Raw genomic sequence first — 23588 nt, forward strand, 5'->3', positions numbered from 1 at the left:
GACACAATTTTTTATTGCATTGTAAATCATTTCACTTCATTTCGGGGGTTTTAGTCGCATCGTGATCAGAATCCAAAAAAGATCAAGGCTAGCAATATATATATATACATACATATAATGAGGAGAAAAATAAAGTAAAAAAAATAGCTCGTGTGTGTGAGGTTTATTCATTCAAGCAGCGTGCGTTACTTCCTCGTGCACATTTCCATTTATTTTATTTTTTATTTATTTATTTATTTTTTAGCTGCTGTTTGATGTTCTTTTATGTTTGTTCAAACAACGCGATTTCAGATGATGACTTTGAAACAAAATATTACGACATCTATAATGTGACTGACAATGAATCGAAAACCGACAAAAGTCCATTATCAAAATAGAAAAATGACCAACTTGCATAATCATTAAGACTCGAATAAAATACTCCATAAAAGTCGAATGCCGATTATGATCATTCAGCTGACTTTTTTTTTTTTTTTAAATCAGACTCAATACATTCCTTCTATATCTTACTTCATGTGTATCATTTCTCGATTATGTACGAAAACACGTTTAAAAAGAAATACGATAAATATGTTGGGGTGAATCGAGAAGCTATCCATACTTAGGATAAGACAGCCATAGGTATTCTTTATGGGTATTGTATAATATTTTATCATGTATATATACTGTTTCTAGTTTTTGTAATTGTTTTTTTATTAATTAGGGTTGCTGTAATTTTGAAGTATATGACATCCATATTTGTTATGGGCTAATTTTTCTCAGCCACCTCGTTGGGCATTTTGCCTGTTGTGGTGTTGTATTTGTATTTGAAAGATGATATTTTAAAAAATACCCCTCTGAAAAATTCTACATTCTTTGCCTTTTCTTCTTAATTTTTTTTCCAGTCACGTTGTTGTTCAATTTACCTGTTGTAGCTTCAGATTTTGTATTTGTATCTGTTAGATGTGATTAATTATTTTGTACAGTATAAGAATCTCTCTTTATATTGCTTGAATGTTGATGTGGTTATGAATGGACTCTCAGTTAGGAAAATACGATCATTGATTTATGAGAATTTTTCTATTAATTAGGTATCAACAATCTATTCAGTATACAATTTATTACCGATATAGCTATTTTAATTTTTTTTAGATAGGTATATAATTTATTTAGTTTGGCAGAACCAATTTCAAAAAAGTCGACACTATATACGTTTCCATTTCAACGCACAAACACAAAATTGTCGGAACAGCATTAAAAGAAAAAAAAGTCGCGTATGGAATTACGAGAGTAAATGCAAGAATTTTTTAGAAATTATTCAAGATGTTAAATATTTTCTTATTCGTAATGAAATTTAGGATAACGATTTTGAAACAAAATATTAAAACATCTATAATGTGACTGACAATGAATCGAAAACTGACAAAGTCCATTATCAAAGTTGGAAAATGACTAACTTGCATAATCGATCCATGCACACATAATTAGACTCGAGTAAAATACTTCACAAAATTTAATGTCGATTATGATCAATCTGATTTTTTTTCTTTAAATCAGACAATCAATACATTCCTCTACATTAATTCATGTGTATCACTTCTCCATTATACAGGGTGCATAGCTAACAGCTTGCATCGCAAATTACCATGATTCGTTGATCCTAGAGGCATACTTCCAGTTCAAAAAAGTATCCAAATAACGTGTGAAACTCAGATACGTCATTCGTATTGCAAGGGGCTGTATAGTTATTAAAATGAATGAAAAAAATTAAATTTTTTTTATACGGACACCCTGTGCTCAAAAACTCAATTAGAATGTTATTGCCCTGTCTCTCTTGATGTCAACAAAAAAGAATTCCACGTTTCTAAGTGTGACATTCGCCGAAATGATTGAATTCAAAACTCGGAGAAAAGTTGGGGGGGGGGAAACATCATATATTAAACTAACGGAAAATTCTTTTTCCCTCATTCATGCTGTTCTTTCCCAACTTTTCTCCGGTTTGTGAATTCAAATATCTTTGCAAATGTGCACTTAGAAACGTGGAATTTGCTCTATTGGCCTCAGGAGAGACATTGCATCAACTTTATGATTCGGTTTTTGAGGACAGGGTGTCCGTATAAAAAGTTATTATTATTATTTTTTATTTTAATAACTATACAAACCCCTGCAATATAAAGGACGTATCTGAGTTTCACACGTTATTTGGATACTTTTTCCAACTGGAAGTATGCCTATTGGATCAGCGGTTCGCCAGTAATTTATGGTGAGAGTCGTTAGCTATGCACCCCTGTACCCCCCCCCCTCCCAATACAAAAAAGTATTTTTAAATATTTCTCTAAAACATATTTTGATTTTATCTTACATTTATGAGATTTCCTATGAAATATAATCAGCAGTATCTGCAGCACACACAACTTATAACCGAGATCGCGGTCTCTCAAACAAGTAAGTTATTATGAGAAATGTTTTAGGAAATATTCAAAATGTGTATGTAATAAATATCAGATGATGACTTTGTATGTGAAACAAACTATTACGACCGGATCGGAAACCGACAAAAATACCCATTATTCAAAGTAGAAAAATGATTAACTTGCAAAGCATAGAAACCGGAGTAAAATTAGATAAACGCATTATATGGTACATCCCGATAATAACTGTCGGATTCGACTTGTTCAAAAACGTGCAGGCTTTTTTTTAACCTTACGAGCTCGTAAGTATAAGTAAACATTTTTATATATATAGCAATTAAATATTTTGCTCATAATTGCGTTATTTCACTCGAAATAACTTTGAAAAGAGCATTAGTAATTTCGTCAAACCAGGGCCGTCTTATTATATCTTACTTCATACACGCATCATCTCTCGATTAATGTGATAATTTCTCTATAATGTGGCTGACAATGAATCGAAAACCCACAAAAGTTCATTATCAAAGTAGAAAAATTACCAACTTGCATAACCATTTAGGCTCGAGTAAAATACTCCATACAAATCGAATGTCGATTATGTGACCAGCTGATTATTTTTAAATCAGACTCAATACATATGCCTCTATGTTGCTTCATGTGTATCATTTCTAAATTAATGAATATATACAGCAGTATTCCTAAACAAGGCCGTAACTAGGATTTTTCCCGCCCGGGGCAAGGCATGATTCAGCCGCACGGACATTATTTTGTCGCCCCCACAACTTTGAAATTCGAAAATTTTATAACGGTGTTCTTTGTTCCCACCTATATAAAACTGCCACCCTCTAAATTTTGCAACACGAGGCAGTTCCCCCCCCCACCCCTAGTTTTCTGGTCCTGTTCCTCTGAAATATACTTTTTTTTTAATCGCATTCTTCGACAATTTGCCTGTTGTGGCTTCAGATTTTGTATTAGTATCTATTAGAATCAATTATTGTGTATATGAATCTCTTTATATTGCTTAAATAATGATGTGATTATGAATTTAGTCTCAGTTTGAAAAATGTCATTTTACCTTACGTTCATGAATTTTTCTATGAAAAAAATATGATCAGAAATATCTTCGGCACGCAATTCATGACCAAAATCGGCCTCTCAAACCAATATGCAAGTTATGATTATGAGAATTGTTTTAAATTCTTCAAGATATGGAATATTCATAATGAAACTTCAGATGATTACACTGAAAAAAAATATTACGACATGTATAATGTGACTGCCAATGAATCGAACACCGACAAAAATCCATTATCAAAGTGTAACAAAATGACCAACTTGTGCATAACCATCAAGACTCAAGTAAGATAGCCTACTCGAAAGCCGATTATGATCAATAAATTGCTATATTATGTAAATATAAATACAGTTGATTTTTTTTAAATCAGACTCAATACACTCCTATATCGTACTTCATATGTATAATTTCTCGATTATGTATGAAAAGATGCCGTTTTAAAATACCCCTCTGGAAATATTCTACATTTTTTGCCTTTTTTCTAGTTCTTTTTCCAGCCACCTTGTTGCGCAATTTGAGTTGTGGCTTCAGATTCTAAATCTGTTAGATAAATGTTGTTGATTATTTTGTATATGAATCTGGATATTGCTTGAATAATGCTGTGATTATGAATTGACTCTCGGTTAGAAAAATATCTTTCACACAGTTATTTATGAATTTTTATGTAAATTAAACTGCACACAGGGTCTATTATTAAACGGGCAACGTGTATTATCGGCAAATGTCTTCAGCACACAATTTATAAACGATATAGCTGTTTTTATTTTTTAAAAAGATAGATAAGTTATTTGATTTCTCAGAGCCAATTTTGAAAGTGACAATATAAAATAACATTTGAACGCACAAATAGAATTAGCGGAACGGCATAAGAGAAAAATATCATACATATAAAGACAAGATTTTAATTTTTTTAATCCATGTGTCTCTGAAACTAGTATGCAAGTTGAAATTATGAGAAATTTTTCATAGAAATTATTCAAGACATGGAATATATTTCTATTCATAATGAAATTTCAGATGACGACTTTGGACATAATATGACTGTCAATGAATCGAAAACCGACAAAATAGCCATTATCAAAATATAAAACTGACCAACTTGCATAATCATTCAGAATAAATAAAATAAGACTACTCCAGACACAAAATCGAATGTCGACTATCAACAATCAGTTTATTATACGGCTGATTTTTTTTGAATCAGCAATCTCAATGCATTCGTCTGTATTTTTCATGCGCATCATTTCTTAATTAATTATAAACAGAAATGTGGTATTCTAAAATATACTGTATGTCTCACTAGTTTAGTTTATAGTTTTTAATTGGGTTGTGTATTTTTTAAATATATGACATCCATATTTGTTACGGGCATCTTTTTCTCAGCCACCTCGTTGGGCATTTTGCCTGTTGTGGCGTTGTATTTGTATTTGTATAAATGAATCTGTTGGCTGATATATGCATCAGAAAATTGCTTGAATTATGATTCGATTGTGAAGTTAGTCTGAATTCTAAAAATTCACGATTTATCTCCCATTTATTAGTTTTTCTATAAATTAGATGGTAATGTCTACAGCACATATTTTATATTTGAAATAGCAATTAATATAATATCTAACGTATGAATTGCTTATATCAGTACGCAAGTTATGATCATGATGTTAGAAATGATTTAAGATAGGGGTTCTCAAACTTTTTCCACCCGCGGCGACCGTTTCCTATTCAATGCTTATCTGCGAGCTCCACCGGAACAGTAACAAAGAATATTTTCGAAAAATCTTTGTCAGGGTGATCACTTCACGGCGCACAGTTTGATAACCCCTGGTTTAAAGTATTCATTCTTATCCAGGACCGTCTTAAAATGCAACCAGGCACGGCCCAAGAGCCCCAATTGCATAGAGTGGCCTCATCGAAATGAGATTTATTACCAAGATTTTTGTGAATAAAAATTGATAGACAGGTACTTCAATCAGGTAGGGTCCAGAACTTTACTTTGCCCGAGGGCTCATAGTGCTGTTAAGACGGTCCTGATTACGATACACACTGGAATTTTTGAAATACACCAACTGTGTGTGGGACTGGGAAATTTTGTCGTTATAACCGAGGTTGAGATTTTTAGGATGTTAATAGGAAATACGTAATCAAAAACTATAATAAAATAGTCAACATTACCCTTACATGAACAAAGCGTGTACCATCCCCAGGACAAAGAAGTCGTATACAAAGACTCAAACAACATATTTGAAATCGGGATCGATGTTAAAAACAAGTATGAGTTTTTTTTATTCTTGACATAGGCCTATTTTTCAAAGTAGGCTATGAAGTGAATTCTATATGTCCCTTCAAATAAAGGATAAAGCATGGAGGGATAACCATTGCATTGAGTGAACAGAGTTCAGGATTCCTGAAGCGGTAGTTTTAGTTTTCTATAGATAGTAAAGAAATCGATGAAGATCCATGGCTTCTAGGAACTCTTACAATGCTCCTATGTCTAATGGATAGATACTGAACAATGATCGATAATATTATGAAACGAATTCTGTTTTTATTATCAGAGAAAGTCTAATATTTTTCCGAAATGTTTTCAGCTCTAATCCCAAGTTTCTTGAAAAAAAAAGTAGAAGAAAATTGAAATTGAAGTGCTAAAAAATATGTCATTATATCCAAGAGATCATTTCACATCGTTGACGCTAAAAGCGAAGTTTGTTAATATAACTGTCTATAGTTATTTGTCGGGATCGCTGCTTATTTACGTTAAAAAGGGAGTAGTCGTAACAACCGATGTCATTATAATCGAATTTGTTCGTAATTATAAAACTGGGTACTTTAAAATCAACTTTGGGAATCCTGCATATGTTGTATATACTTATGGTGTTCTTTGAAAATCTCCATTGTATTGATATACGAACCGAAAAACCACACGCAGCATTTCCTAAAAACTCTCTTCCTAACTTTAATCAATGGCTAGTATAAAAACAATTATGTATTGTACATTATCATGTCATTATTACTATTATTACAGAAATCATGATAATTAGGTGGATAGGCACCTACTTCTTAAGGATCTGTATCCGGCATGGAGAGAGTCTGTCCATCCTGCATAAAATTTTATGCTAATTAAAATTTGCTTCTTAAATCTAGAAATAGGGAATTAAATCCAAAACACATGGTATCCATCACAAATATAAAACATTTAACACCGAGAATATTTTCTTTTTTTCTCTGTCATTACACAAATAACTGTCTTTTCAATTGGGAAGGATACTTAAAAAATATATATATATTTCAATAATAGTAATAATAGTAATAACAACAAAGTGAGAACATGCATAAGAATATTTTAGTAAGGGGAAAAAACGGGAAATTTTACTCGTGTTTCTTTTTTGATAAATTATTTACGTTAACTGAATGTTTATCTAAAATTCAAATTCAAAAATATTAAATGTATACATAAATAAAATTTTCTTATTATTAATACTTGTTACCAAATATTTTAAAGCATACATGAAAAAAAACTCGATTATTGATGCTATTATCTGTAGCCTATTTACACATTGATTTTAAAATCAAAACTGTTGACTTATTATACACGAGATAGAGATAAACTTAAAGACCGCGATATGCAACAAAAAATTATTTCACATGCATATAATTATTAGAGATAAATTTCACTAAAGACATTCATCGAGCATGCTATTACCATGTTTGAAAAAGTGAAGAAATACCCAATTGGAAAATTTATAAAAAAAAAAAACCATTACCTTGCAGAAATGCACTAAAAGAAATTAATTTCCGTTCAAGAAAAACACAAATAATATTATTAATGAGAATAATCTTGATACCGAAATCATGGTGACGATTATGAGCTATCGCAAATATATATCATGATTAAATTCTCAACGGCTCCACTAACACAACATCAAAGAGTTTCGACGTGATCACACGCAATGATAAAGCACTAACATCAACTTAATAGATGGAACTAAAAATTGTACATTTCTCAGGCCTGTTATCTTATTTCCAATACAATTTTTTATATTATCATACCAATAATGATGATTCCTTCAATGCCTACCCTTCTCTTGTAAATACGGGCTTTTGAAAGTCCATTAACTACACGGAGGATTTGCATAATCCTAAGTAAGTAGGCACTTTGTATACCTTAGTGCTTAAAGCTAAGCGAGGCATCATAAATAGAGGCCTTTTGCAAATCAGTTCGTTCCCCAAGTTGATCGCTCCAAAGGGAACCGCGATAGCTAATCATTAAGAGTATCTCTCCCTCATCATAAACACTTAGCCGCTCCGAATAGCTTTCCTTGTGTCCATGAAATTGTTACAACAACCCATTAACAATTGTCAAATTCTTGGAGGCGCTCCGTTGATTTATATAATTTTCGGATAATAATTTATCTTGTAATATTTGGTCCAAGTAGATTCAATTCAAATTTTTATACCCCATTCGAACTACAAGGTCGCCTTCATGATAAGTGAAATTTTCATTCCGAGCTCACTAAAAATCATGAGCATGATTTAATGATGAATTGACATTTTAATGAAAATGTGAACGTAAAGAATCACGTGGAAAAAGTCTAAAAACCCAAAAGGATAAGCATCGGTTTTGATAAAAATAGCGAAATTGTTTACTATATTTCCCTAAAACGCACATAAATCTAAGCATAAGGAAGCATTTGTAACTATAAAACTGTTGGAAGCTGTTGAAAGTATCCTTGTTCATCTCAGAATCATTTTATACTAACAAAGGGTGATTTTAATCTCCAAAGAAAGCAATAAAAACGTTAAAAAATACCGAATTTAGATTATTACATGCATTAGGAAATCACCATTTTTATTTCAGGTGTACGTCAAATCGACTGTTAAAGGAAAAATAGAGATTGGATGCAATTATAATGTGGATTGAAGTGTTGATGTGTTGGTCTCATTCTGGGTATAATAAAAATCTATGAGGGATTATCAGAGTTTTAAGAAATATATATGTTTTATAATTTTTCACACCACACAATTAAATGCTATGTCTGTTCTATTTGTTACTGGATTTTGTGTGTAAGCCTATATCATTAATAACGTTGGTAATAAATTTTAAGAATTTTGAAAAAATATTGTGCTGATATCTTTAATAATAATTTAGTGCATTATTGAACATGCAATTGTTAGTATTGATGATGGGATAATTGAACATTGAAGCATAGAAAATTGAAGTAAAGTATTTATAAATCTAACTTAAAGATGGAAATTCATTCATCTGCTGATAATTTAAATATATTTGAAATTACTCAAATTTTTAAGTAATCCTAGAAAGTCTATATATATATATTTGTTGCTATTAATAAATGATTATTATGACTCGATTTTTATAGTATAAATATTTTTATCGTAAGTTATTAATTAATACTTTTTTTCTAATAGATATTATTAGATTAAAAATCAGTAATGTTTAATAGTTATTTCACTATGTAAATTTGGAATTGGTTTCATTGTGGTTAAAATCTCGCAAAAAGTTAAATTTTTTAAAAAATATATATTTTCTCAGTATTTTTCTTCTCACATCTTCTTTCTTCATTATCTTCTTATCTTCATTTCTCTCTTCAGTCTTGTCTAAATCTTCAATCTTGATTCTTCATAAACTTTGCTTCTTCTAACATATTTTTCTTCACTTTCATTAATTTTTAACTACATCATAATTTTATGTTATTCACATGAAAAGCTATATAGGCATATATTTTCAGTTTTTTACTAAATTTATTCACGAATTTGTAGCATTTCAAAAAGAGATAACTGTAAATATTATAGTATGATCAACACAATTAATGTTGAATAAACTGATCAACTGTTCAAATAAAATTTAAAAAAAAATTAACTGATTAAATAGCCTTGAAAAAAATTATAGCATAAATTATGTAATATTTTGCGATGATTAAAATAACGAATTATTTTCAGATTTTGTAATTGTATAATCTTATATTCTTTATCGTGCAGATAAATTAACGTGAGGGGAATAACTAAAATTAATTGATACAACACGAAATCCTACCAACATCAGTAAGAGCGTTAATCCATTATAAAATATAGAATTGAAAATTTCGGAAAAAATAATTGAAATCTCAATTATATGTATTAATTCGTTAGATTGGTTTCAATTTGCTTTAATTAATAAGATCTTATTTTTGTTGTTATAATTGTAATAGTTTGATAATTTATAATGTACATAATAGCATACAATAATTTGAGAGATCAGTATCGGTTGTAGTGTGAGAATGACTATAAATGTATTCTCACAGATTATTTATGAAATGATGAACAAAATATTTCTTTAAAAATGTGAAAATATGAGGACAAAATATTTTTTAAACAATGTGAAAATGTAGGGAAAATAATTCTATGATGGACAAAAATTCTTTTCAAGTAATGCTTAAGGTATGGTGTGAATTTTCAGTCTGGATTGATCCCCAATGAAAAGAGTGATGAGGGAAACTGAGCCTAAAGGCATCATAAACACCTATGTAGAAACTCTTCGCGTCAATTCCTACCCCCCTTACTATTGACATATTCCTTGCGTATTGTTACGTTGGACAGGGTCCGTGAACAATTGGGTTTTTCTTCACAATAGAGTACATTCAGGAGGAGCAAGAAAAGAGCGAGATTTTCTATACATAGTCAAAAAGAAAACGTGAAAAAGATTAGCATCTTACCGGCGATGGACATCCAGGGATACCTTGGAACGTCTGGTAGAGGGTCGAGTTGCCTGTAGCCAAGCTGTGAGCACGGTGACAATGTCGAAGCTAAGTCGGAGGCCGGGTGCGTGAGAAATTGAGCCGGGGTCATCATCGAACCCGGACCGGCCACTCCACAGTTCTGTAGATTAAACGCGTAACCCGACCCAGAAATGTCCAAGCCATTACCAGCCCCCGTCGAGTTGTAACGGCACGACTTGGCCAGATCCGCCGCATTCGACGTGTAGTACAAGGTACCGGATACAGCGACCGACGACTGAGGCGACAGAGATCCATAAGGGTACATCCTATGTTGATGGCTGTACCCTTGTAATGCCGCGGCCGGGGATACTGCGTCACTGGCGTACTTGCTATTCAGGAAACTGTCCATAAACGTGTTCGAACTCATTTTTTTTGTTTCTATATCTCTCTCAATTTTTTTAATAATGATTCTATAATATCGATGAATAATATCTCGGTTACAAACTGCGGTCCGAATTCTCACCGCCTACATATTTGATCTCCATCGACATTGATTTTCTCAGAACATTTCCAGCTGTACCTAGTTGTTAATAATAATTTTGTTGTTGTTGTTGTCCTCCCGTTGTGTTGTATTAACTTTTACACTTAACTTGAAGGAATCGTTGTAATGCGTGCAGCATAAACAAGGGACGCTACCAGCGTGTGGCTGCGAGGCGTCCAATGACTTTGCGTTTCCGCTAGCAAGCTCCAAATGCCGCGAGTTTGGCGTGTATGGTTGCCCCACTCTCTCTCTCTCTTTCTCTCACTTCTCCCTATAGAGAAAGAAGAGGAGTGAGAGAGAGAAGAAGCTTTTTGGGGGCCCTGGTGTGAGTGTGTGTTCCACGTAGTTTAGAGTCACTTCTATGTGTTTTCTTTTTTTTCATTTTTTCCCTCTTTTCGAAGTTTTCTCACCAAATATTCAACTTTGCCTCCCCTCCAACCATGTGTCCTGTCTGGTTTCCCTCCTCGAAAAAAAATTCAGCGAAACCGCCAATTTGAAACAATAATTAACATCATCGGGAAATCCTACTGACTCATTCAAGATTTTTCATATTTTTAAACATTAAAAAATTATTAAACATTTCTGTTTCTAGAAATCATACATATGAATGACTTTTTTTTCGAATTTTTCGTTTTTTAAAGATTAAAATAAATTAATAAACATTTATATTAAAAAATTGTTAAATATTTTATATTTGAAAAAAATATGAAACATTTATATATTTAAAAAATTACAAACATTTATATTTAAAAAATTACAAACATTTATATTTAAAAAATTACAAACATTTATATTTAAAAAATTACAAACATTTATATTTAAAAAATTACAAACATTTATATTTAAAAAATTACAAACATTTATATTTAAAAAATTACAAACATTTATATTTAAAAAATTACAAACATTTATATTTAAAAAATTACAAACATTTATATTTAAAAAATTACAAACATTTATATTTAAAAAATTACAAACATTTATATTATCAAGAAATCATACATATGACTTATTTCTCCGATTTTTAATTTTTTAAAGATTAAAAAAATCACTAAACATGCATGTATTAAAAAACATTAAACGTTTATATTTAAAAAAATTAAAAATTTATGTTAGAAAATTAAAAACTTATATTAAAAAATTAAAAATTTATGTTAGAAAATTAAAAATTTATATTAAAAAATTGAAAATTTATATTAAAAAATTAAAAATTTATAATAAAAAAATTTAACATTTATATTAAAAAATATTAAACATTTTCATATTTAAAAATATTAAACTTTAATATTTGAAAAAATTCAGCGAAACCGTCAATTCGAAATATAAAAAACCAAATAGTTTAACAATAATTAACATTATCAAAAAATCATATAGACTCATTTCCGATTTTTCATATTTGTAAAGATTTAAAAACATTATTAATAATTTATATTAAAAATATTAATAATTTATATTAAAAAATATTAATAATTTATATTAAAAAATATTAATAATTTATATTAAAAAATCATGAATAATTTATATTTAAAAAATTATTAAAAATTTGTGTTAAAAATTATTATTGTACATATATATTAAAAAATATTAGGGAATTTTTATATTGGCAAAAAATTCAACAAAACCACCAACTTGAAATTGAAAGCCATTATTAACATTATCAATGAATCATACTGACTCTTTTCCGATTTTTCATATTTTTAAAGATTAAAAAAAATAAAAAAAGGTTAAAAAATTTATTTAACACACATTATTTCTTGTTTTTGAAATATATTTTCGAATATTTTGTCTAATTCTAAAACTGTCATTTAGAAAATTAGAAGATATTTTTGAAATTAAAAATTTAGAATATATTTTTATTCAAAAAATTAGCGATATATTGCTAAAATTTAAATTTTTTTTTCATTCAAAGTAATTTAAATTGAATTTCGATCTAAAATATTATATTGAGAATATACTTTTTTTAAAAATATTATTATTAAAAATGTCAATTATTGAATGTGATTTATTTTAACGATATATGATGTAAGTGTGTATTCCTCGTAAATTAGTCACTTTTATGAGTTTTTTTTAATTTGATTTTTGCCTCTTTTCAAAATTTTCTCACCAACTGTTAATCTCCCCAACCGAATATGTGCCCTGTCTCATTCACCCCATGGCCCCCACATTCTGGAGCAGGGCCTCTAGGCTGGGATGGCGGGCCCCCAGACCAGACTTTTTACTGGCCCCTTTATAGTGAATTTATGGTATGAAAAAACAAAAAAATGATGAGAATCATCCCGGGTCCCACGGCTGGAGCTCTGTCAACCCCCTCCCCCCCCCACAAAAAGTTCAACGAAACTGATAATTTGAAATTCAATTGGAAACAATTTTGTTTCAAAAAATTAAATAATTCAACATTAACGCTATCAAAAATCATACATTACTCATTTCTTGAATTTTTCATATTTTCAAAGATTAAAAAAAATATTAATTATTTTATAATTAATTCATTATAATTCATTATAATTGATTATAATTACATTCATAAAAAAAAATTAGAGGGTATTATTAAAATTCGAAATCCCTTGTTTTTCATTTAAATCAGTGCTTCCCAAATTGGTCAATATCGCCCCTTGGGGGGGGGGGTGGCAGTGGAGTGGACCAGGGGGCGATAGAAGCTACGAATAGGCTATAACAGCGTTTCTCAACCTATGGTCCGAGGACCAGAGGTGGTCCGCAGGCTGGATAATTCGATTCTAGCTGAATGAAATATTATTCAATTGTTGTAATTGATATTGCTGATATCCACATATGTGTTCAAATAAAAATTGTACCTCCATACTCAGGTTCACCATGCATCATCAAGGAAAATGCGGGAAATTACGATCCTAAAGGTGGGATATCATTGATTGTGGGCAAACAAAAATATAATTTATGACAAATGTTTATTACTGCAAAAATGGGTGTGGGTGAAAAGTGGGGGAAATAAACGGTGCTTACAAATCGCAGTAAAGAAAAATGCATTTGACAAAAAAGCATTCAGATAAATAGATGACCATATTGCACTAAGAAAAATAAAGGTAACTGGGATCTTAAATACGGTAAAATATGGGACGTAGACAATTGTGATCAAAAATGATGTCATAAGTCGGCAAAATCTCTTATTGTAGTTAAAATCACTGAAAAATTGAGGAAAAAAACGTTGAACCTGACAGATATATATATACGTACGATTAATATATGTGTAGTTATAGCCATAGTTATTATAATAATTATGAAAACGCTATTTATTTACGATTTTAGTAAACATTACAAATTTAAATAGCATCGTTGAATAACCTGGACAAATGTATTAAGCAATTCCTCGCAACTGAAAATACCGGAATGTCCCGTAATATGGAATACAAGTGGTCCGTCGAATTGTTTCAGACATTTTACTGTCCTTGGGCTTAGAAAGGTTGAGAAACGCTGGGCTATATAACATGTGATCCTATGGGTTGGCTTGAGTTAGGGGACGATGAGAGAAAAATTCTGAAGAAGGGGGCGATAGAATAAAAAAGTTTTAAAATTTACATTATAATTTCATATTTCAACTGATCATTAATTTTATTTTTTAATTGATTAATATATATATATATATATATATTTTTTAATTATCGTTATTATTTTTTTTTCATTATCATTATTTTTATTTTTATTAAAAATTTTGAATGATCAATTCATTTCGATGATTTATTTTACTATGTTTGATTTTAAAAATTTGTGATATTAACGAAATTTAAAATTTGAATCATTTTTTTTCCTTTAGTGAATTTAAATGAATGAAAATTAAATTTTTCAATTTGAGAAAAAATTTTCGGAATTTTGATAGGACAGAAGCATTGGAAGTTTTGAATTTTAAGGAACGGAAATTTTGTTTTGAAAAAATTACCAATTGATGAGATTTTCAATTGAGTTTTTTTAACCTTTCAATTAAATTCATTGAAAGATTAAAAGTCAAATTTTTATTTAAAAAAAAAATATTTTGGTTCAAAGAGACCGTCTACTATTTCGATATATTTATAGGAGCAATGACTGATAACTTGATCCATTTAATAATTTAAAGGAATTAATGAAATTTTTAATTCAAAATAAAAGAGTCAGATTTTTTCCATTCAGTGAACTAAAGATATGAAAATTGAATTTTTTATTTCAAAAAAATCACTGGGATATTAATAAAATTTTTATTGATTGATATATTATATTTCTTTCTCTCTCATGGTTTTAATTTACACTATTTTTGAAGTTTTGAATAAACTTATTTTCCTCTCTTTTCTGTATTATCTTCATTTACCTCAGTTACTGGTCTAGAGCAGTGTGTTTCCCACGTATTTCAGCCCATGGATCCCTATGGACCATATTTCTTTTCGTCGTATCGAGGACCCCTTACTCTCATCCAAGAGCGAGACCCTTTCTACTTATTAAATTGAACATAAAAATATATTTGTAATGAACAAAAACAAATTTTAATTAATAAGATCCATCTCAGTAACTCTGGACCCCAGACACGGATAAAGAAAATCATCCTCTCTAGAGCCGAATTATATGGGAAAAATAGGTCTGTGTAAAACACGGGACGATCCAACTCAACAATACAATAAATGGACTATCTCGTCAACACATCGACATGGATCCGCGCCTGCCCTGGATTTGAGTTCAGTAAGCTTCCTTCTCGTGGAGGTTTCAATCATGGTCGTCTCAACATCATGGAACCTCAAGCAAATAAATGTTCTGAAACCCCAGAACATCCTGTATAAGTAGCAGCTTGCATAGTTTAGTTAGTTAACATTCCAGTTAGTTACATCTGGAAATCACAGTACCAGACCTCATCATGTGGGCCCCCTATGAAATAAGGCCACGGACCATATCCACGTGGCCCATCCGTTAAGATGTGACTGGTGGTATGAACAGCTCTGCTGAATTGAATTGTAAAAATATTTCTAATAATAATGTGTGTTTATCAATGAAAATAATGTTTGTTATTATAAATAAAAAAATTTTACTCGATTTATTTATTCATTATTTCCATTTTTTCAACCAGTTCATTTCGAAAAGGACCTATCTCGGAAAAATGTTTTTGGTTATATCTCGGTCCCCGAAAAATTTGTAAAATTATAAATTTTAGGTAAACGCATAAGAAAATACGTCCAAGATAATCCCATCAAAAATTATGTTATTATCTTCATTACCTTTGACCGTATTCAGTTTTTGGCTTCTGAAAAATTCTAATTTACCTATTTGAGCCCTTTTCGAAATAACCGATTCAATTGTGAACATCACATTTCTTCCCACCATATTTCACTTGAAAAGTTTATTTCTTCACAGCTCTCTGTTGTGGGCCCCCTTCACCTCTTGTCGTGGCTCCCTTTCTATCTGATTTTCACCCGTGGTCCCCTTAGAATATTCCAGGGCCACCAGGGGGCCATATGGCCCTAAGTTTAAAACCACTGGTCTAGAGTAAGTCTATCTTCAAGGCAATCTTTGAATTCTTTTTGGTGCAGAAATTTTTGCGCAAATTTACACGGATTTCACCTAGCATTTGTATACCAACAATGCATATTTTTAATAATTTGATCTATTCAATAATTTAAAAAAATTTCTAACTCGTTCCAAACCGCATGTACAAAAATGCGAGTAAAAAAACTTTTTATTCCATCTTATTTTCATATGCATTGATTAAATAACTAAACCATTATCGTATACAGTAATTGAAATAATTAACACAGTAATACCTCGAAGCTACGCGATAGGAAAAACCGACAATAAGCACGTTGAATTCGCGTAAATCGAGGTGCAATTTTGCAACCAGTATTTAATGCATTTGTGAAGTATGTAAATCAGATGTTATGGCATCTGAAAAACACTACCGTTCTTAAAAAAAAGTATAATAAAAAAAGCAGGTTTTTTTCTTTCTTTTATTAAAAAATTGTCATTTAAATTTTTAAACTACTCCAAAACATCATGATAACACTTTAATCCATTTTTTCTCAACCTATGGTCCGCGGCAGACTTGATAAATTTATTCACCCTTTGTAGTTGATATTAGTGATATCCATACGGGTTCAAATAAAATTATGCCTTCATACTTAAGTTCACCATACACCATCGAAGAGAATGCAGGAAATTGCGATATTAAATACGGGATGTCACTAAATTTTGCCAAAAATTACAATTTATTGGTTTAAATGCAATTTGCTATAATTACTGCTAAAATTTCCAAAGAGTGTGGAAACAAAGGGCTGCTTGCTACAAATCGCTGTTAACCAAAATGTACAGTATTAGGCTCAAATTGATTTCCAAAATTTCTAGCAAGGTTGAAATCCTACGCTGGTTCCCTGGTTTCTACTTCTAGCACCTAAAAAGTTAGTTCAGCTTGGCTACATGTGGTATAAACCTACTGATTGAATGGACAATACATTCCTTTCTGATTATAACGTTATATAATTAAAATATTTTTCTCATCTCAGCTATAATCTCACAACGCTTAAGAATTTTGCTTAATTTAGGGACCAAGAATTTTTCACAGAAAATGGCGAACTCCGAAATCACGTAAATCAGGGTAACGTAAGTAGAACTACAACTGTAAGCCTACTGAACACAATTTTGTACAACTACAGTTGATGCATCGTAAAAATAGACGCTGTCATCATCAGCTAATGAAATATTTTCTCAATTCCAAAAAAATCATAATTTTCCAGTTAATTCTACAATCGTCAACACAAGTCACTACTACAACAATTTCTCTCATAAGTTTTCAACAACTTTATGATTTCCACGGTAATTAAATTCTCAAATACATGAATGAATCTAATTTAAATTAATTAAAAGGCCGATTCAGTAACCTATACAAAAAAATGCAATGGATCATGAACTTCAAAACCAATAATGTCTTTCTATTAATTGACCTTCAAAAACTTAATCGATAAATGGCTAAATCATATTGAATTTATTCATTTCATGTATAACTAATGATCAAATTTTTTAAAGCAACAACACTGCTCAACGCTTATTTTGCTCCCAGAGAATATTTCAGTGACTTTTGGGGCACCGAATCCGAATCTGGCATTAGTTTTGTCAGATTAGATTCAGTTCTTGAGATAAAGTGAAAATTAAATTTCAATGGTGATACATAAGCATCATAAAAATCACACTGAACCTGTGCGAAATGTAATTCAATAACGAACTTAATATCAAAATATATAGACCAGTGATGTGTGATGGTGATATAAATGCATAGAATGAAACAGGAAAAAAAATAGAAAATTCGACAAATAAAATTAGTGGCTTCCGACTATATTGAAATAGTGAGAATATGCATTATTTCTGGAAAACTAGAGCCAATTCAGCAAAAGTATCACCAGTTTTGAAAAATCAGCAGCCCAAATATACATTAAAACAGTTGAAACTTCCTTGAGAACACTAAACTTTCTTTTCTTTTGTTGAGCAGTGTAATCAACAATAATGATTCTCGATGAAATATTAATCATATTTTTGAAAATTACATTCACATTAATAGATTTTTTTAAAATTTAGTAGAAAAGAAAATTTTTCGAAACAAATTGATTAAAAATACATTTATTTTTAGAATTCCATCAATACAGATATCCCTTTACTTATAATATTTATCACTCACGAAAAATTTCAACGTCCTGAGACAAACAAACTTTTTCATTTCAATATGAAATTATATCTATGATAATAAAATTTACTAATATAAAATATATCCTTGTTACTAGTGTGAACTTGTTTGACATTTGAACCATGTAATCATTTCTATCAAGGTCGCTACTAGAAGCATTATATCAAATATTTTATTACACCTATATATAACTATATTTCCCATGCATCCTAAACATATTTACGTATATCATTTTCCCCCCAACCTTCTATAACAAGCAAGGTCAGTTATAGTTGATTCTGAATTCAAACAACGAATCAATGTATTTCAATGAATTCATCGGTTATGTTAGAGATCAGTTCAGGAAGCAGGAAATGGTAATCGAAAAATATAACATTCCTCAGCCAATTTTTTTTCGTGAAAAAGAAAGTTCTATGACATATATATGGTGAAGAGTAGGTACTTCATATTTATCCCTGGTGGTACTAAAAGTGGGAGTGAACAATAATTCCACAGACCTGTTCCGGGTCGGGCAAATACTGCTATTGTTGTCTGAAACTTGCCTTGTGTGAGAGAGTACATTGTTGTGTGTGCAACTCTGGTGCTTGGACATTCAATGGAAATCAATTCATGCATTGAGAAGAGTGAGTGGATGGTGAGAAAATGTCGAGGAAAAACCAAAACACCTCTCGAGAGAAAAAAAAACTACATAATAAAGGCAATAAACAAACAATCTTCATCATCTCAGCCATGTCTCCCTCTTTTAAGAAAATGTACATTTTTTTTTTTTGTTATGATACGAAAGATGTTGGAATGAATCGTTCAAGCTGGCCAACAGCGATTGGTGATGACGTGCGGACACTACGGAAATATTCATCTTCCACTTTTTGGGGTTTTATCACTCATTTGGCGTAAAATCCTCCATATAAAAAAGCATTAAAAACACTATTCCGATGCTTACGAAGAATTATATGCTCAATAACACGTAAAAAAATTAAAATATGATGATCAATATAATTTCTAAAATCAAATCAACAAATGCTAAATTGCTTTAAATATTCGTTCTCATAAAGACCCATTGAAAAAAATTTTTTCCTGTGGAGACAGAAACGTAAAATTATCATTTAAACATGTTTTTAACCCCAAGGTCCCGTATATATATTTGAATATACATGGCAAAAACATAGTGATGAAAAAAATCCATTACACCAATTTCTTTTCTTAATTCTTTTGGTATTTTAGAAAGAGTATCTATTAGTCTTATTTCAAATAAGCCTATATAAGTGCGATTATTAATTATCTTGTAAGAGTTGATTCCTTCGCGGTGTCATTTTTTGAGAGCCATAAAAAATTTGAGTTCAAATGAAAATGGAAATTTTACGTGTACAGTGTTTCATAAAATCGCAATAAATTAAAGGAAAATGAATTTCAAAAGAAAGCAACTATTCAACTTTTCGCTAAGCAAGATTTTAATCTGTTTGCTGATAGCATCAAAATCAAAGCAAACTATATTTTAACCTTAATTGACCACTTTATCTAATTAAAAATCCAGTCTAATTAATGAAATTACTGTGTTGATGTGTTTTTTTTTCAATTAAAATAAGCTATTACACCAATTCACATCCGCTTTTGTAAAAAAAAATCAATACGTTTTTATGGGGGGGTGAACCACGGAGTAACTTTTGAACTTTTATTTATAATTGATCTTTAAAAATATTTTTAAAAAATTTTTTACAATTTATTTTTGAACTTAACTTTAAATTTTAACTTTGAAAAAAATGCATTAAATTAATTAATTAAAGGTTTACTCATAAAAAGTTTGTAATTTAACTAAATTTATATTTGACCCATTTTTGACTGCTCTTACAATTCGTGACGTAAACGCACAATTTTTTGATATATGACTGGTTACTTAAATAATATACTTTCGAAGTTTCAAAAAATTGTGTGTCAAATTTATCATGTTTTCTTTGTAATTAATGTAAATTTGAAATTAATTAATTTCATAATTACTGTAAATATGAAATTTATTAATTTTCTTATTAATGAGGAATTAATTTAATCAAAATTACTGATAATTATAATTTTGAGAAACCTCGTGTAATGCCATACTATAACACAAAAAAAACTGGAGAAAAATTATTTTTTTCTATTTTTAAAAAATTTATTTCTGTTCATGCTCAGGGAAAAAAATTTTCAGATAGAAAATCTGAATAAAATTTCTGAAAATTTCATTTTTGAAAAATCATAAAAGATCTCATTTCATTGCACACAAATTTTATAAAATACTATGGCACTCATTAGACCTTTTAGTTCCCAAAAATGTTTCATAAAAATTCACACTTCATAATCCACATTTCATAAAAACATTTGAATGAAAAGTATTTGAAAATTTTTTTTAAACCAAGCATTGCTCAAATGCAACAACGTCAGTCAAAAATGCCGATTAAATATCTTGATTTATGTATTTATATAGCCTACTGTATAACAGGATATGTGACCATATTTGAAAATTTCTGAATTAATATTTTGATCAACTTTTTCGGCATGGCGAAATAAATATAAAGCAAGACCAAAATGTATTGTCTCTACTATGAACAGTAATTTTGGTATTTTTCGAAGTTCTCTTCACAAGGGTCGTTTGAGAGTAGCTTCAATGGAAAAAGTAACAACATAATCGAAAGAGAGATATAGATGGCTTTTTTCCCAGCCAGAGATATCAAGGAAACAGTTATTTTCCGGATATTATGCTGAGGTGAGCTCGGAAAGAAAAGTCATCACGCCTCCGCCGGGACTCGAACCCAGGCCCTCTTGCATACCGGACAAGCATGCTACCATCTACACCACTGGAGACACATGAATCTGCCTTCCTAATTTCACGCACTGTGTCGTGAGGCGCTGAAGTAGAGGCATTAGTAGCCTCTCTTAACTTCAGGAAATGGCCCCCGGGTGGGACGGTTTAGAGAGATATAGATGGCTTTTTTCTCAGCCAGAGATATCAAGGAAACAGTTATTTTCCGGATATTATGCTGAGGTGAGCTCGGAAAGAAAAAGTCATCACGTCTCCGCCGGGACTCGAACCCAGGCCCTCTTGCATACCGGGCAAGCATGTGTCTCCAGTGGTGTAGATGGTGGCATGCTTGCCCGGTATGCAAGAGGGCCTAGGTTCGAGTCCCGGCGGAGACGTGGTGAATTTTCTTTCCGAGCTCACCTCAGCATAATATCCGGAAAATAACAGTTTCCTTGATAATCGAAAGAGGTTTCGAAATCAGTGACTAACCTAAAATAACCGATTTTTAAAAAAAAAACGATGAGATCCAAGTGAAGAAATTCCAGCTTTCGACAAAATATGTTAATATATTAAATTGCTTCAAGAGCGGGAAGCCTTTTTTTTATTTATTCCTATACAGGGTGATTCAATTTGTTTGTCCATAGGACTATCTCTGCAACAGTTGACTTTAGAGAGGTGTATACTTTTAATTACAAAAAATTTTCAAATGACATGCATTTCCTTAAAATGAAGTAATTTATTTGAGGGGTCATATACATGAAGAAATAAATTAAAGAAATTAACGCTTTATATGGACATCCTTTCCTAAAACAACGAATTAGAAAGTTGTTGCCTTGTCTCTCCTGAAGCCAACAAAAAAATTCCACGTTTCCAAGTGCAACATTCGCTGAGATATTTGAATTCACAAATCTCGGAGAAAAGTTGGGAAGGAACAGCATAAGCTGACGGACAATGCTTCTTTCCCTCATTAATAGTGGTCTTCCCCCAACTTTTCTCCGATTTTTGAATCCAAATATCTAAACGAATATTGCACTTGAAAACGTTGTTTTTTTTCTCTGCCGCCAATGAAAAACAAAATTGCGAGAAAAACGCTGAATCTGAAAAATATGTGAGATGAATATTTATTCTCATAAATGTCATAATATAGTTTATGTATTATGAAAACGGTCTGTATTAATAACCTTAGTAAATATTAAAAATTCAGTATTTATTGTATAAATATTATTGAAAAATCGGAACAACCATAATTAAAGGTCCCGTAATACGGGACACAAGAGGTCCGTGAAAGTGTTTCAAACATTCCAATGGTCCTTTAGTTCAGAAAGGTTGAGAAACGCTGATCTAGCGAATAGATGAGTGAAATGAATAAAACATATTTTTATAGCATCAATTAATATTATATAGTTACGAAAAATAATCGAGTTAAATTCGGTTAATTAGTCGATTAATCGATTAAAAATATTTGATTAACCAGTTAAAAATTTTAATCTATTCCCAGCTCTAATTATTACGTTGGTAAAAGAGAAACTGGAGCTAAAAATAAATGACAATAATGAGTGCGGAAAATAAATATATGGACAAAACTGTAAGAAAAAGAGGAAAAAAAGAGAGAAGTTTGATATTTACGAGCAAAACTTCGTAAGAAAAAGACGTAAAAAATCGTAAATTACAGCGGGAAAAATCTCTAATTGCACTTTCGCCTGTCCATGACGATCTAGGATAAAAATCGCATCGGCAAAAACGTGGAAAAACGATCAGTTCCAAGAAATTATTGTTAATGATCTAAGAAAAGGGAGTCCTCCTTTTCTTCTTCAAATGAGGTATAAGAAAACTTCTAGCCATGAAACAAGCCTAATAAGTGGTAAGAAGAAGCAATATATATTGTTCATTAGAAAAAACTGAAATACCAAATTTCGGAACATTGTCAGATGATGCGAATGATTTAAAGGTGTTTTTCAGTTCATTTTCTTTGCTCTTAAAAAAAAAAAAAAGGCAAAACAAGACAAAAAATTACAAAAACCGGAATTTAAGTCCCCCGTGATAGTTGTTATTCTCTTTTTTTCTACTTTTATTATTATTATTATTCCACTATATATATATTTTTTTGCCATTCACATTTTTATGGCAGTGTTAAGCTCGGTTTATCGTCTTTTTGGTAGCGTTAGAAATATTAAAAATGGCTATCATAGTTTTATACTGGCGATGGCACAGGATTTCATACGAAGGAGGAGGCCCCTTACTATTTTATTTTATATATATATATATTTTTTAAGATCAGAAATATTCCCCGTGTAATTGTTGATAATTATCACGATAATGGTTCTCGTAAAAGTGATAATAGGAATTTCGAATTGTGAGTCGTTTTCTGGTCGTTATTTTTTCATGCTGGCAATCAGGAATTTATTTTTTTAATATAGGAGAGTTTTAGTAGTTGGAGTCATGGAAATA

The 23588-nt window shown here is 30.6% G+C and overlaps 1 protein-coding gene across 1 annotated transcript in view; it reads right to left on the reverse strand.

The window, feature by feature from the left end:
- LOC149073508 (uncharacterized) overlaps positions 1-11042 on the reverse strand; it is a 63076-nt gene extending 52034 nt beyond the window's left edge. Inside the window, exons 1-2 of the mRNA XM_089246216.1 lie at positions 10170-11042; positions 6517-6558 (exon numbers count right to left, since the gene is read on the reverse strand). Coding sequence (XP_089102342.1) covers positions 6517-6558; positions 10170-10599 — 472 coding nt within the window. The 5' untranslated portion in view covers positions 10600-11042. The remainder of the gene's footprint in view (positions 1-6516; positions 6559-10169) is intronic.
- Between the last annotated feature and the right edge of the window lie 12546 nt (positions 11043-23588).

The sequence above is a fragment of the Pholcus phalangioides genome, unplaced genomic scaffold, assembly GCF_987345545.1.
Source record: "Pholcus phalangioides strain wild (caught in Gottingen) unplaced genomic scaffold, Ppha-v1.0 ptg000017l_1, whole genome shotgun sequence".
NCBI classification, from domain to species: domain Eukaryota; kingdom Metazoa; phylum Arthropoda; class Arachnida; order Araneae; family Pholcidae; genus Pholcus; species Pholcus phalangioides.